At 29.8% G+C, this 15051-nt stretch overlaps 1 protein-coding gene across 1 annotated transcript; it reads left to right on the forward strand.

Moving 5' to 3' along the window:
• The first annotated feature begins 796 nt into the window (after positions 1-796).
• Positions 797-5221, forward strand: LOC135960243 (uncharacterized). The gene is made up of 2 exons (XM_065511486.1): positions 797-914; positions 4121-5221. The coding sequence occupies exons 1-2, from the start codon at positions 894-896 to the stop codon at positions 5180-5182; spliced, it is 1083 nt and encodes a 360-aa protein (XP_065367558.1). The 5' UTR covers positions 797-893; the 3' UTR covers positions 5183-5221.
• Positions 5222-15051: the final 9830 nt, after the last annotated feature.

Genomic DNA, 15051 nt, shown 5'->3' on the forward strand with positions numbered 1-15051 from the left:
CCAAATTTTTGCATTTCTTCCACTTCCATAGAGCATAAAAAACCATCTCACAATTAAGTCTCTGGCAAAAAGTTGAAGTTTTTAACTTGAATATTTTTTAATGCCTAAAAAGAGAGGTAATTCAGCCAAAATTAAAATAAAACTGAGTGAAGTTTTATTGTTTTGTTAAGTTAAGTTTAATGAGGAAAAAACCACAAACAACTTTTAGTTACTTTTGGAGGGAAACTGAAATAAAACAAAGATTTTTGCAGTACTTATTATTATTTGTTTGTTTTTTAATGTCTTAGTTACTGAGTTTAAACTTAAAAGCGTTTACAGATGAGCAGAATCCATGAGATTTAATGATCATTTGCTTAACAAATACATTACTTTAAAGGGGACAGAGTGTGTGTGTGTGATTGCTAGATCGTTTCAATGTGATTATTTTTATATTATTTACTGCATTTTGTTAACTTATAATTTTGAGTACCGATTTTATTGTTTTTATGCTCTTTTCTTGGCTTTAAAATACTCTGTATGTTTTCGTTTTTAATTTTTATATTTAGTGTGTTTTGTTTGTATGATTTGTTTTGTATCCAAATGTTTGAAAATGTTGCGGTATCGGTTAATGGTTCGGTTTGTGTGTTTTCATTCAAGTGGCCACGACTTTATTCGCACTGCAGTTACTATCAATGCTGCCTCTGTTGCTGCGACTTTGTTCGCAGTCGCTGTGTTTTTGTTTTTTTTAAGTTTTATTTCGTTGATGGCTGGTGATGATCTTTTTCCAAAATATAAATAGATCCGCTGTGGAGAAATGTGGGTAGTTATATTAGAAGACCTCAACAGAGGCAGACAATTACTGGTGCTAAATAAAGTTTAACGCCTTTTAACGCGGCAACTGGGGAGTTTTAAGCATGAGATCCCTAAATTTATTGGTGGGTGCTGGCTGATTTTTTTTATATACAAAACAATCAATAAATGGAAATTTATAATAAAAAAAATAATAAAACAAACGAATTTGGATATATAAAACTTAAATAATGAAATAAATATTAAACAAAAGTGTAACGGTTATAATGATAATCAAAAAGTTTAAAAACTTTATTTAAAAAAGTGTTAAATTTGAATCAAACAAAATGAAATTTGGAATTTTTATTGAAATTCTTAAAAAAAAAACTCTAAAAATATTGTAATTCTTTAAAAACAAATCAATATATTTTGTTAATTAGTTGTGTTTTTGGCGCGAATATTTGTTAGTATTGAAAAAGTTTTGTGTGCGTTTATTTTTTTAACTCAATAATATGGCTCATCAAGGAGAATTTACGAGAATATTTCAACAAGGATTACAGTTCTTTAAAATATTAAAAAATAGTTTTCAAATTTTAAATTTTCCAAACAATTAACTAAAGACAATTTCAACATAAATCTGAATTTAAAGAAATATATTTTTCATGATTTTTTAATATAAAAAACGGATTTAATAGCAAAATTTTAAAAAAATTAGTATTTTATTCTTTTTTTGAGAAATAATTTAAATTAAATATTTTAAAATTTATTTTTTGTTAAATTTTCTGAATTTAATTTTCCTGCAAAACATAAATTTCATTTTTAAATTAAAGTATTTTTCATGATTTTTAATATAATATTATAGAAATCATTTCAAAATTTAAATTTGGTTTAGTGGAGAAATATCTAAAATTGAAAATAGTTTTTTAAAATTAATTTTTTGTGTTAATTTTTTCCAAATTAAAATTTTGTAAATTTTCAAAATTAAATTTGTAACTAATTTTTCAAGTTTATTAATGCTAAATACAAATTTAAAGAGCAAATTAAAAAAAAATTCAAGAAAAAAATTAAAAAAAACTCAAAATTTAAATTTTGTTGTTAATTTGCAAAAATTACAATATAAAACACAAATTTTTTTTTAAATTTTTTCTAAAATTATTTTTTTTTCAAATTTTCAAAAATTATATTTTTGTATAAATTTTAAATTATTATTATCCGATCTCAATAAATTAATATTTTTTATGGTTTTAATTTTTTTGTTGAAGTAAATCAGAATATTTCAATAAATTTAATTTGAATTTCTTTTTTAAATTAATATTTTTATAAATGATTAAATTAATTTTGTAAAAATCTTAATGTATTTAAATAAAAACAACATATTTGACAAACACTAAAATTTTCCTAGAAAAACTAAAATTTCCTCATCTCTAAATAACTCAACATGTTGCCAGCAACATTATAAAAATAATTTAAATTTCGCATTAAAATTACTTCATTACTTTTTAAGTAATAATATAATACAAATATCAAAAACATTTTATAAAACTATTGTAACATGTTGCCAGCAACATGAATTTAAGAAAGCAACAGTTTCAACATGTTGCTCAATTGCAACTAAAATTCAGAAACACTATAGAAAGCTTATTAATATTTCGATATATGCAACATGTTGCCAGCAACTTGACTTTTAGTCGGACTTGTAGTTTTTTAATATGAAGCCCAACTAAAATTAAAATTTAGTTTATTTTCAATACATTTATGTTATTATTGCAATAATATGTTTCATTTATAATGAAAAAAATTCTCTAAAATGCGCTGGAGTTTTTTTCCTGTTCCCATTTTTCCTATTTAAATTCAGAGTTGAAAATGGGAGAAGAAATATTGGGCTATATAGATTTCGTGCGCCTTTTAAACAAAATGTATGTTAAATAGCTTTAACAACATGTTGCCAGAAACATTTTAATATGTATCAGACTTTATTTTCCTTTGGAGAGCAGATTCTGAGCAAAGAAGCTCACTTATTTCAATTAGAAAAATTATCTAGAGCAAAATGTTGCCAGCAACAATTTTAAATGTTTAAAAAACAAATACAACATGTTGCCAGCAACCAATGAAAAATAAATCTCAAATTTTAAGAATCGTATATTAAGAATTGTTTATCTTAAAATAAATGGTAAACAAACAAAGCCAGCAACTTTTTAAAATGTGTCAAACATATAACAGCTATTATCCATTGGATCGCAGATTCAAAATAAATAAAAATTTCAAAATTCTTGGGTTTCAACAGAAAAAGTTTATAGCGTTTTAAATTCTTTTTACCATTAAAAATGTCATCCAAATCACAGAAATGTGGTTCTAACCACAAAATTAAGTTGATGTTAGCAAAGCTTTAAAGAAATAACAACTGCAACATGTTGCCAATAATTGAAATACTTTTGATTAAACATATTTTTTTTTTGATTTTTTAAAACATACGCAACATGTTGCCAGGAATTGTAAAAAATGTTTGAAACCATGTTTTCCATTGATCAACATATTAAGAAGAGAGCCATTTGGAAACTTAAAATTCCATTTTTTTAAAAAAAATCTCACTACCTTAAAATTTGTTTCCATAATTGTTGGTTTCTAGAAACATTTATCCAGCAACATCGACTTTTTAACAAAAAAAAATAATTTCCATTTGCTTATAACACAATCTAGTTATAGTTTTTGTATAATTTTAAACTCTAGCAACATGTTGCCAGCAACATATTAGCAAATATATAAAAATCTCCAAAAATATATTTACTCAACTAAAAATTCAATATTTATAGAAAAACGTCAGCATATTTCAAATATGTTTCTAAAACAACATGCTTACTTGCAACTTTAAACTCTAGCTACATGTTGCCAGCAACATATACGCAAACATCTAAAAATGTATAACAATATGTTTTCAAAATATTGTTATTGTTTCCAACATTATTTCAAAATGATTTTTTAAACAATTTCAACATCCTCTGCTTTAAAAATTTCACATGGAAATTTTTGCATAAAAAATAAAATAAATTATTTGCGCATGCCGCCAAAACTATAATATACATAATTAAAAAAATAAAACTAAAACAAAAAACATACATTTAAAATTATTAGCAATAAAATATATGTATATGAGATATTTATTTTAATTTGAAGAAGAAAAAATGAAACAAAATAAAAACTAAACAGATCCGGTTAAAAACTAAAACTGAATAAACATTATAATTTAATGATTAATTAGTTAAACCATCAAACTAACACACAATTAACTTATATTAAACACGATACTTATAAACTAATTTTCTTTTTTTTTCTCTCTCTCTTGTTCATTGCTTAGCTCTTGGGTGCCACTTGTGCTCTCGTAGTGAGTTTTGCCTTCGCCCATCCTCCCGAGGGTGAGTGGAAAAAGAAACTGACGTGGAAGGAAGATTGGGTGCAAGTCTGGAAGACGGTGAAAAAAGAAGCCTGGGAAACCAAATGGAAGAAGGTTCAAGTGCCCATTTGGAAAGAGGTAAAAGTACCAGTGTGGAAAGAAGAAAAAGTACCCGATTGGAAGATTGTCAAAAAACCACATGTTGAAGAGCGTGAGGTGCCCGCCTGGAAGGAAGTCAAGGTACCGGAATGGAAGAAAATCACCAAACCCATTTGGAAGCAAGTACAAGTTCCAGTATGGAAAGACATACAAGTGCCCGTGTGGAAGGAGATTCAAGTGCCGGTGTGGCGTGAAATCAAAGTGCCCGTATGGAAGGAGATACAAGTGCCTGTGTGGAAAGAAATCCAGGTGCCGGTGTGGCGTGAAGTACAAGTGCCCGACTGGAAGAAAATGTTCGTACCCGAATGGGTTAAAATGGGCATACCCGGCGAAAAGTATCTGGGCAAAGATCACGAAGGCTGGGAATACACCAGTCACGATTTGTGGCGCAAGAAATTGATCTGGAAGCCGGTATGGAAGAAAATCTGGCGTACCGAAAAGAAGCAAGAATGGAAAACCGAAAAGAAACAAGAATGGAAGACCGAAAAGGTGCAAGAATGGAAGATCGAAAAGAAACAAGAATGGAAAACCGAAAAAGTGCAAGAATGGAAAACGGAAAAGAAACAAGAATGGAAAACCGACAAAAAACTCGAATGGAAAGTCGAATGGATACAAGTGTGGAAACCAGTGAAGAAACAAATCTGGATCAAGGAGAAACGTGAAACCTGGGTGGAAGAGAAAGTACAAATCTGGCGCACGGAAAAGAAGCAAGTCTGGGCCACCGAGAAGAAACAGGCCTGGAAGGATGAATGGAAATCGATACAGGTGCCCGTGTGGAAAGAGGTTAAAGTACAAGAATGGAAAAAGGTATGGAAGCCAGTATGGGAAAAGGTTTGGGTAGCCAGCAGTCATCATGGCTGGGATTAAGCCCTGCTATAGGTAATACTAAGTAACGAAAGAAAACTTAAACTTAAGCATTATTTTTTTTAAATAATGTTAAATAGTTTTGCCACAGTACTGAAATCATTATATCTATTCCTTTCTCTCTCTCTCCCTGTCGACATTTAACATAAATTGTTTTTACCAAAAGTACCTTTTTTACCCCCACACACACACATATCTTTCATAAACAAACCATTAATGCATTTAGAAATTTTGTTAGTTGTTTATGCATTTTTTTTTATATTCCTTACAAAGTTAGAAACATTTGAATTTGGAGTTGGAAAAGGGGATTTTTTGGGAAATTTCCAAAAAATATCATGGCTCAGAAAAAGTACTTTTTGACAAAGGTACCACAAATTAATGCTATTGCCCATTAATGGTTCAAAAAAAAAGTACATTGTGACAGAAGTACCTATTTTCCTATAATGGTTTATAGAAAAGTGCTTTGTATCAAAAGTACTATTTTTTAAAAAGTACCATTTACTAAATACTCAAAAATAATCTTGTAAGATACGAAAAAATTCAGAATTTTTTGCTATTGCCCAGTGAAGGTTAATAAAAAAGTACTTTGTAACAAAAGTACTATTTAGTATTGGGTACTTTTTAGTAAATACCAGAGATTCGCTTTTGTAAAATATAAAAAATAAGTATTTTATATACATTTTACAATAAGGGCATATAAAAAAGTACTTTTTTATAAAAGTACTATTTTGTGTAAGCTACTTTATAAAAAGTACCCCAGATTTTTTTAGTAAAATCTTATAAAAACTTTAGTTTTTTATTATTTCCTACTAAGGGTTAATTATAAAGTACTTTTTGCAAAAGTTCTATTTTGTATAAAGTACTTTATAAAAAGTACCCAAGTATTTTTTAGTAAAATGTTAGAAAATAATACTTATTTTTGTAATTCTCGAATTATAGTTCATAAAAATAGTACTTTATGACAAAAGTACTATTTTATTTTAGGTACTTTTTAATAAGTACCTCGAAGAACTCAAAGTTAAAAAATTAATTTGAGACATTTCAAGCCATAATCAATAACATATGACTCTCAAAATGCACAACAAAAGGTATTACAACTTTTTATACACAATGTGTAAATAATTTTACAAAAATTTAAAAAATTTTCCAAGAATTTTTGAATTAATTAGACATTTGAACATACTTGTGTTTAGGCACAGACAAAACAAACATTTGTTTGCAACAATTTTATTGTCATTGATAAACTAGTTTCTCAAAAGTTGGACAATACAAAAACAGTTTCCTTTCCATTGACTGAATTAAATGGGCAGCATTTTGACCAGCCAACCAACCATCCAAACAATCAACCTACCAACCTGTTTAACAGTGTAAAAGCAATAGTAATTCATTGCATTTCACAATTTTGAATTTTAATTCAAACAAAATTTTATGCTGAAGATGGCAACAGACAAACAAATTATAATTTGAAAGTCTTTGTGAAGGTCTTCATAGGAAAAAAACCTAATTGGTTTTACAAAAAACCCAAAATCTGTAAAATATTTAAACAACAACTGAAATACATATGTAACTGAGGCCTTTTTTCCAACTCCACTTAAATTCGCTGGTTTCTTTCATTTTCACGCCTCCAAACATTTTAGCATTATATTTTATATTCGTTCACTTCTTCACATTTGTTACCAAAATTATTGTAAATTTAATTTGTTTTTATTATTAAGTTTTATGTTTATTTTTTTTTTCTTTGTATAGAATTGTTATCTTTTAATTATGCATAAAACATTTCTGTTCATTTTATTATTTTTTTTGTTTCTTCTATTTTTCGTTTAGTTTTAAGTTTGTACAAATTAGTCATTTACTCGATTTTTTCATATGACAGGCTATTGTTAAAAACAGTTAAGTTGTATGGAAAAATTGAGTTAATTTTACACAAAATTTATAAATATATTTTGTAAATAAATCATTATTATAAATAAGACAAAAGAAATAAAAGTTGTTAAACTATTTTTTAGTTATGTACTTTTTTTTGTTAAAAAATAATAAAAAAAATAAATATTTGAAAAAAAGAATTAAAAATAATTTGTGGTTTTATTTAAAAAAGAAAAAAATTTATTAAATATAAGAGTGGTAAGAGATAAGAGTAAATAGACTTTAGATTAAAAAGCCAAAAGTGTAAAAATTCAAGGTTGCTGACCCAGAGTCATGCCCACAGTGAGGCAGAATCGAACTATTTGAAAATAAATCTGTCATTTCTAACTGGCTGATCTGATTGATATGAAATTTCATATAGGCACATCAGAAATCCTAAATTTTTAAACACTTTTAGTGGTACGTCCAAACTAAATGATTTTAATACCATTCACCAAATAATACTTTAAAATAAAATTTTTAGACAAACAAAATTTAAATTTTTTTTGTATTTGTTTTTTTATTTTTTTAAAAAAATTTTATTTTTAAATTTATTAGTGAAAAAATATTTTTAACACGAATTTTTTTTGTTGAAAAAAATTCGTGTTAAAAATTATTTTCCCCGATTTTGATCCATTATAGGTCCAACTTACTATAACCTTATATACATCGTTGCAATGGACTTTGAAATGTCTATCATTAAATATAAATATTGTCTATATTAATAACTTTGTAATCCAGATATAGTTCAAAAATAGGCCAAAATTCGACGTTGTCCCGGTTTTTTCCACCATTTGTGGGCCGATTTTAATTAGCAATCGTGCTGAAAAAATTCCCGATATATTGATGTATGAATCATGTATACATAAGCATAGCTAGACTATTATTCTTTTTTTTATAAAAAAAAAATAATTTTTTATTAAAACAAAACTAAAATATCACAAAAATTCAGTTTGCTAACATAACTACTTCATTTTTAATATTTAAAACTGCTAATTTATTTTATAAAATATTTTTATATATTTAACTTCCAATAATCAACTGAAGGAATAGAATCCGGCAAATCCAGATTTTAGCTTTTACCTAATGTTGATTCTATATAAAAATCTTCAAGAACACTTTTAATTACATCGTAATTATACCCTACACCACCATAGTGGGGAGGGTATTATGCGTTTGTGCAGATGTTTGTAACGCCCAAAAATATTAGTCTAACACCCACTTTAAAGTATACCGATCGACTTAGAATCACTTTCTGAGTCGATTACGCGATGTCCGTCCGTCTGGTCGGCTGGATGGCTGGCTGGCTGTCCATGTAAACCTTGTGCGCAGAGTACAGGTCGCAATTTTGAAGATATTTCGATCAAATTTGGTCCGAGGACCAAGCCTATTGAAACTGGCTGAAATCGGTCCACTCTTTTACCTAGCCCCCATACAAATGTCCTCCCGAAATTGGACTTTATCGGTCATAAATGTTTAATTTATAAATGTATCTCCACAAATTTCAAGCACCAAATTTTGTTACGATCGGTCCATAATTAGTCATAGCTCCCATATAGACCCGCTTCCGAAAATCACTTTAACGTGCATAAATCGCTTAAAAATGTTGGTAAACACACAAAATTCAACATAGTTAACTTTAATATAGACATAAATCACACGACCTAATTTCATGGTGATCGGTCCATAATTGGTCATAGCCCCCATATAACCGAAAATCACTCAAAAATATAAATTATTGAAATTTTAAAAGAAAATTTTTTTTGCTCTTTTACTTAGTGTAGGGTAATATGGTCGGGCTTGACCGACCATACTTTCTTACTTGTTTTTAATTACTGACTTACAATTTTCATATCTACAACTCCATCTAGTTGTGCAAAGGCTGTTTATTTTATACTTTTTAATTGGAAGAGCTTGGCTTAGGCTTTTTAAATCATTATTATTTTCTGGTTTTGAAAAGTGAATGCATAAAGCCTCTGTGCTAAGAATGTTTGCGCTGATGATATGTGTGAACACGAATCCACAATAACTAAGTTTAGCCTGTCGGATAAACAATGAACCAAAATGGCTTGCGGATTTGTCTCCTTTATTTTAGCTTGTAAAAACCAAACATTACATGTACTCCGTTGTACGATTGCCATTGGAATATTTTTTAACTTTTTGGGTTCCAAAAACCCCATGATTAATGTTCTAGAACACAGGAATCTCATAACGGAACAATCTACAAATCCAAAAAAATCTTTCTGCGACTTTCCAAATTTTTATCTGGGGTGGGCAGATGCGAGTCTGGGGTGGTTTTGCCCACACCAGCACCCCCCCTATTCATGTATATAAGCTAATTGGGGGCTACGGAAAGTTGATCTCATCATACAGACGGACATACGCTATCTAGAAATTACAAACGGAATGACAAACTTGCCACTCATATATAGGGTATAAAAATGTAATCATTCAAACATTTTTAAAGAGTTTTATAACGATTTAATTATGAATTTGGAAATATAGAACTATAGTCAGATAAAATGTCAATCATTACCCAACTACTTCAAAGTAATGCAGACGGTATGAAGTAGTCTTTGAAAAGTAAGTTGTTGAGTAATTGCAAGTATTTACCAAGTTTTTACTGGAATAATAATAGGAGATTCCTAATAATAGGCTCTTCCAAATTTATCCAAATTTTTTATCGAAATTTTAATAGTCTAAATAGTCTAAATCTGAAATTTCGACATAAAATCGGTTAAATTAGGAAGCGCAATATTAAAACTATTTTTTACATTGTGGCAATCGTGTGATCCTACCTTAAGACATTGATAACCCTTTTAAATATGGGATCTGTACAAGACAGGAAATTTATATGTGCAATCAAGTGATTGTGCCAGCTGATTGACCGTGTATGAGCTTGTGGTGTGATTGTACCAGCTGCTGGTGCTTTATCAAAAATATTTTGATATTTTTTTGATTGTATCTGCATGATTGAATCGTGTATTGTAAAATTAGCTCATAAAATTTAAATCCTCATGGCATAAACATCAAAAAAATTAAATATGAATGCCAAAGAAAAAATATTTTGGGGAGCATTTCTCAAACGAAAACAATGTCTTGCCTATGGAATGTTAAAAGTACGGAATGGTAGAAGAATTAAAACAGGTGGGCCAAGAAGCAAATAGAGAAAAAGTGGTAAAATGAACTAATTTCGAACAAATTACAAGTTTTTCGACAAAAAAGGTGAAAAATCTGCAGGAACAGATGATGTTTTTGAGTCTTCGTTGTGGTATTACGATAAACTCAATTTTTGTAAGATCAGGAATGTTCCAGATGGTACGTTTGTACCATCATCATCTTCTGCGTTGATTGTCAATTCTTTTAGAAGTTTAGTATGTTCTAGTTCCCCTTTGTTTTCTATTCATTTCTTCATCCAAACACGATCTTTTTGGCTCATTTTTCATTTTAGGATAATAGCAACAATAAGTGCACCACAATTTTATCATTATTCATTATAACCGTACCAGCATGCTGGTGTATTGTGTGCTTCAAGCTTAATTGCACAATCACTTGATTGCTCAATAACGATAGTGTTGTGTATGGGCCCTATGAGACTTTTACACTAAAAATTATTAAAAATATGAAATAAATGAAATTTGTTTGTTAATAACTAAGCAAAAATAATATTTTTTTTTATTTACTTGAAATCGATTAACCCAAAAATGGTGTCTGCGGTTTAGAAGTGGTTATTTTGATCACCCAGGCGAGCCAAACAAATACGTTCGGTACCATACGAATTGAAGCTGAGAGACCTTGAAAAACTTCCGAAATGATGCTATAAAAATATAACTTTTCCACCGAATCATTACTTGCGATGAAAAATGGATCCATTAAAATACCCGAAGCGTAAGAGCTCGTATATAAAACCCGGCCAACCAGCCGAATCGACACCAAAGCCAAATATCCATGGTAATGCTCTGTATTTGGTGGGTAATGCTCTGTATTTGGTGGGACCAAGAGGGTCCTTCCAATTATGAGCTGCTGCAATCTGACCAGACCATCACAGGGAACCTGTACTGAATGCAACTGATTCGTTTGAAGAGAGCATTGGCCGAAAAACGTAATATTCCATCATGACAAAGCTCGGCCACATGTTGCAATATCTGTTAAAAGTATTTATAGTCCAGACCGTGCCCTGTCCGAATACTATTTGTTTCAATCGATGCAGAACGCTCTCTCTTGGATATGCTTCACTTTTGAACAGAGTATCCGATATTGGCTTGATTCGTTCATGGCTTCAAAAGATGACTAGAACTTTGGGCTCGGATTCATATGTTGCCAGAAAGATAGGAATGGCCAATACTTTGAATAAATTTATGTTGTACAAGTATTTTTGAAAATAAAAGCTAAACATTTGAAAAAATCCCGCATTTTCAATATATAACATTCACCAAACTATACTTTAAGAAATATATTAAAAAAAGTTTGAAAAAAAAAAATTTTGAAAAAAAATGAAAAATAAATTTTGGTGAAACAAATTTGGGTAAAAATCGAAATTACTCAAAACAATCACATATACGAGCGTTGTTTTTGTTTTTACATAGTTTTTTTTTCACTGAAACGTTCTCACCACTTAGGTTTTTGACAACTGAGTTAGGTCTTTGACAGGAGAGTTTCCGATCTATTTGTATTTATCTATGGTTTGATATATTGATGTATCAATCATGTATGTATGTAATTTAGCGAATTCGGAAAGTTGATTTCAACAAACAGACGATCCAGATTATATATATATAAAATCAGGAAGGGATCTAAGCTTTCATTTGAGAAAAAAAAAATTTCAAAAAGAGGGCCCATTTTGGAAAAAAAAGTTCGATTTTGGCAAAAAAAAAATCAAAAATTTTATATCTTGAGTTACAAAACATATATTTTGCTATATATCCCACTCGCATCCCACTAAGCAACCAAATAGGTCTTAAAGAAATAGACCCAAGCTTTCTTTTGAGCAAAAAAAAAATTTAAAAAAGGGCCCATTTAAAAAAAAAGTAAGATTTTGCAAAAAAAAAGTCAAAAATTGCATATTTTGAGTTACAAAACATTTATTTTGATAGATATCCCACTCGCATCCCACTAAGCGACTAAATAGGTCTTCAAGGCAAATATCTGAGCTTTCTGTTGAGCAAAAAAAAAATTAAAAAGAGAGCCCATTTCGAAAAAAAGTCAACAAAGTTTTTGATTTTGCAGAAAAACTCAAAAATTGCATGTTTTGAGTTACAATTGAGTTGATAGATATCGAACTCGCATCCCACTAAGCGACCAAATAGGTCCTCAAGGAAAATATCTAAGCTTTATTTTAAAAAAAAAGGGCCCATTTTGAAAAAAAGTCAAAAAAGTTTTTGATTTCGGAAAAAAAATATTAAATTTTTTTTTATTTTTTTTTAAATATTTTTTTTTCGAAAGATTGAAGAAATAGCTAAACTATTTGGGACACATTTTGCTAAGAACAATAGGTAATAACTAACTCCGAGAGTTCTTGATTACTATTCAATAGGTCTAACCTTGGTGCAAATTTCATCCCGATCGGATGACATCGATTTTAAAAGTTGATTCACTTGACGTGAAATCCCCCATATACTTTATGGGATTACAAATTAAAAATGTAGAAATTACAAACAAATTTATATATAAACTCTTAACACCCATGATGAAGGGTATAATAATGGACCAAACAATATTCTGTTATTTTCTGAACATTCTGAATTACTTATTGTAATTTATTATAATAAATAAAAAAAATTTTCATGATTACTAGATTAGTTGGTTTTTTTAATGAATTTTTCACAAAATAATGCAAATTTTATAGGGCAAATTAACTCATATACAATTTTAAAGATGTTTTTTTAAATCATAAAAACATGATTTTTTATGTAGAAAAAAAGATTCCCAACAAACCCTTTTTAAAAATCGTTACATAAAAGTTGAACTCCTTATACAACTAAAATAAACGTTAAAAAAACAAACAAATCCCCACAACAACATTTTATAAACACGATTTAAACATTTCGCCTTAATTTATCTTAATTCAGTTTTGGGTTCAATTTTTTGTTATTATTTCATTGATACAAATAAACAGAGTCAGTCTTCTTAGTGTAGCGTCTTATAAAGACTCAAATTAACATGAAGATGTGACACGGAAGTTAGATAAGAAACTGAAAAAAGCCCACTTGTTGTTTTTATTTTTCCAATTTTCACTGCTTCAACATACAGCGACATCATCCAACCTCTTGAAATCTCATACAGCAGCCACCACCAAGATCTTCTTCATTAACAACAAACTATTATGTAATATCTGGTGGCTGGCTGGTAACGAGTGCTGGCTTACAGGAAACCGAGCTACAAAAATGAACACAACTCGTTGCAACTGCAACAAAAAAATAAATAAAATAAAAGAAGAGCCTTCAAATCGCTTTAGACCAGCTGCCAAAATTCATGCGGTTTTAATTTAATGCAATAAAAACAAGCTGCCCAAAATTTTATAAAAATACTAAACAAAACTAAAAATAATATCTGCACATAGGTATTGAATTATTTGTATAAATCAACATCATTATCATCTTCTTTTAATGTTAAAGTTGCCGGGCCAGGCCTGCCTCTGTGTTTCAGTTTGCCTCAGGTTGGGTTTATTAATGCCGCCGCCACTCTTGGCCGTGTGACCGTGTACATTTCTACCACAAGTAGTTAACATTCAAACTTATTAATATTGTTGCTGTAGTATAGTATTATTTTTTTGTTTTTTAAAGATTTTGCAAAACAAAAAAAAAACAAAAAAAATCTCAAGGAAACATTTCGATACATGGGCAATAAAAAACAACCAATGGCAAATACCATCTTTCAATGCAGCTTTAACGTTTAATTTCCTACAAAAACAATACAAAACGATGAAGCCCACATTCATCCATCCGTCAGTCCGTCCGTCTGTCCATCGAGCCAGTGCACTTTTTGTGAGTGTGTGGAAATTGAGAGCTTGTACTTTAAAACTGATGACGAAGGTAAAACAATGAGGATGATAATGATGATGATGATGGTATTGCACCATTGCTGTGGTTTAGGAGGATGTTTACAATAAATGATATGAATCTTTAATACATGAGAAGGATGCCTAACCAAAACAAATAAATTCCCAAAAAGTGGTAATAAATATCTTTTGCAAATTGCTGAGGATAACCAAAGCTTTCACAAAATTGTATTGTAAGCACCTAGTTAAAAATACAGGGTGTCAAAGTTGGCCTACTTTGAAAACTCTTAACTTTTTCAAAATATGGACCAATATAATTTCAACTTTCAGTAGCAGCTTTGCTCATATTGGATATTTCGACAGACTGGTGAATCAATCCTCAGCTTCATCAAATAGATGACAACATCATTATGCGTTAAATGACGTTACGATGATGATCATTACGAATTTTGTGTGCTCCCGCGACAATTGTATTTTCGGCAAAAGATTGACGAAAGTGCAATCGGCAAAATCAACATATTGGCTGATCCGTAGACATAGGCGTAGACATTTCTTGTTTGCCTAAAATCAAAGATTTCTTGATTATATATAATTTGATTCCTATGGTTCCAAGGTGAAACAAAGGCCCACAACAAAGTTTTTCCATAGTGATTTATCCCGTGCTATCAGCTTCACATCGACCCAAGACTTTCTAGCTGAGTTTGTTTCGGTCTCGATTTGTCTCCTCTAGGTGTTAGCTTGGAGGTGTCTTGGGGGTTCAATTCAATTGCCATCTTGGCTACATTGTCGTTGGTGCAACTGAGAACATGGCCAATCCAACTTCATTTACGATTGATGATCTGGATACGTATTGGTGTTTCACCTGCTCTTTACCACAGGTCTCTGTTTGAGATAACATTCGGCCTAATAAATGAATACCTGCAAGGATTGCAAGTCGCTAACTGTGGAACGCACGTTAGATGAATAGAAGGAA

Source organism: Calliphora vicina, chromosome 5 (assembly GCF_958450345.1).
Source record: "Calliphora vicina chromosome 5, idCalVici1.1, whole genome shotgun sequence".
Classification (NCBI taxonomy): Eukaryota; Metazoa; Arthropoda; class Insecta; order Diptera; family Calliphoridae; genus Calliphora; species Calliphora vicina.

What these genes read in the sequence shown, in the direction of transcription:
- LOC135960243 (XM_065511486.1), top strand. Translation starts at nt 894, where the DNA reads ATGAGATCCCTAAATTTATTG. An exon ending in TGAGATCCCTAAATTTATTG is followed by an intron (nt 915 to 4,120) that starts GTGGGTGCTGGC and finishes TTCATTGCTTAG; the next exon opens with CTCTTGGGTGCCACTTGTGC.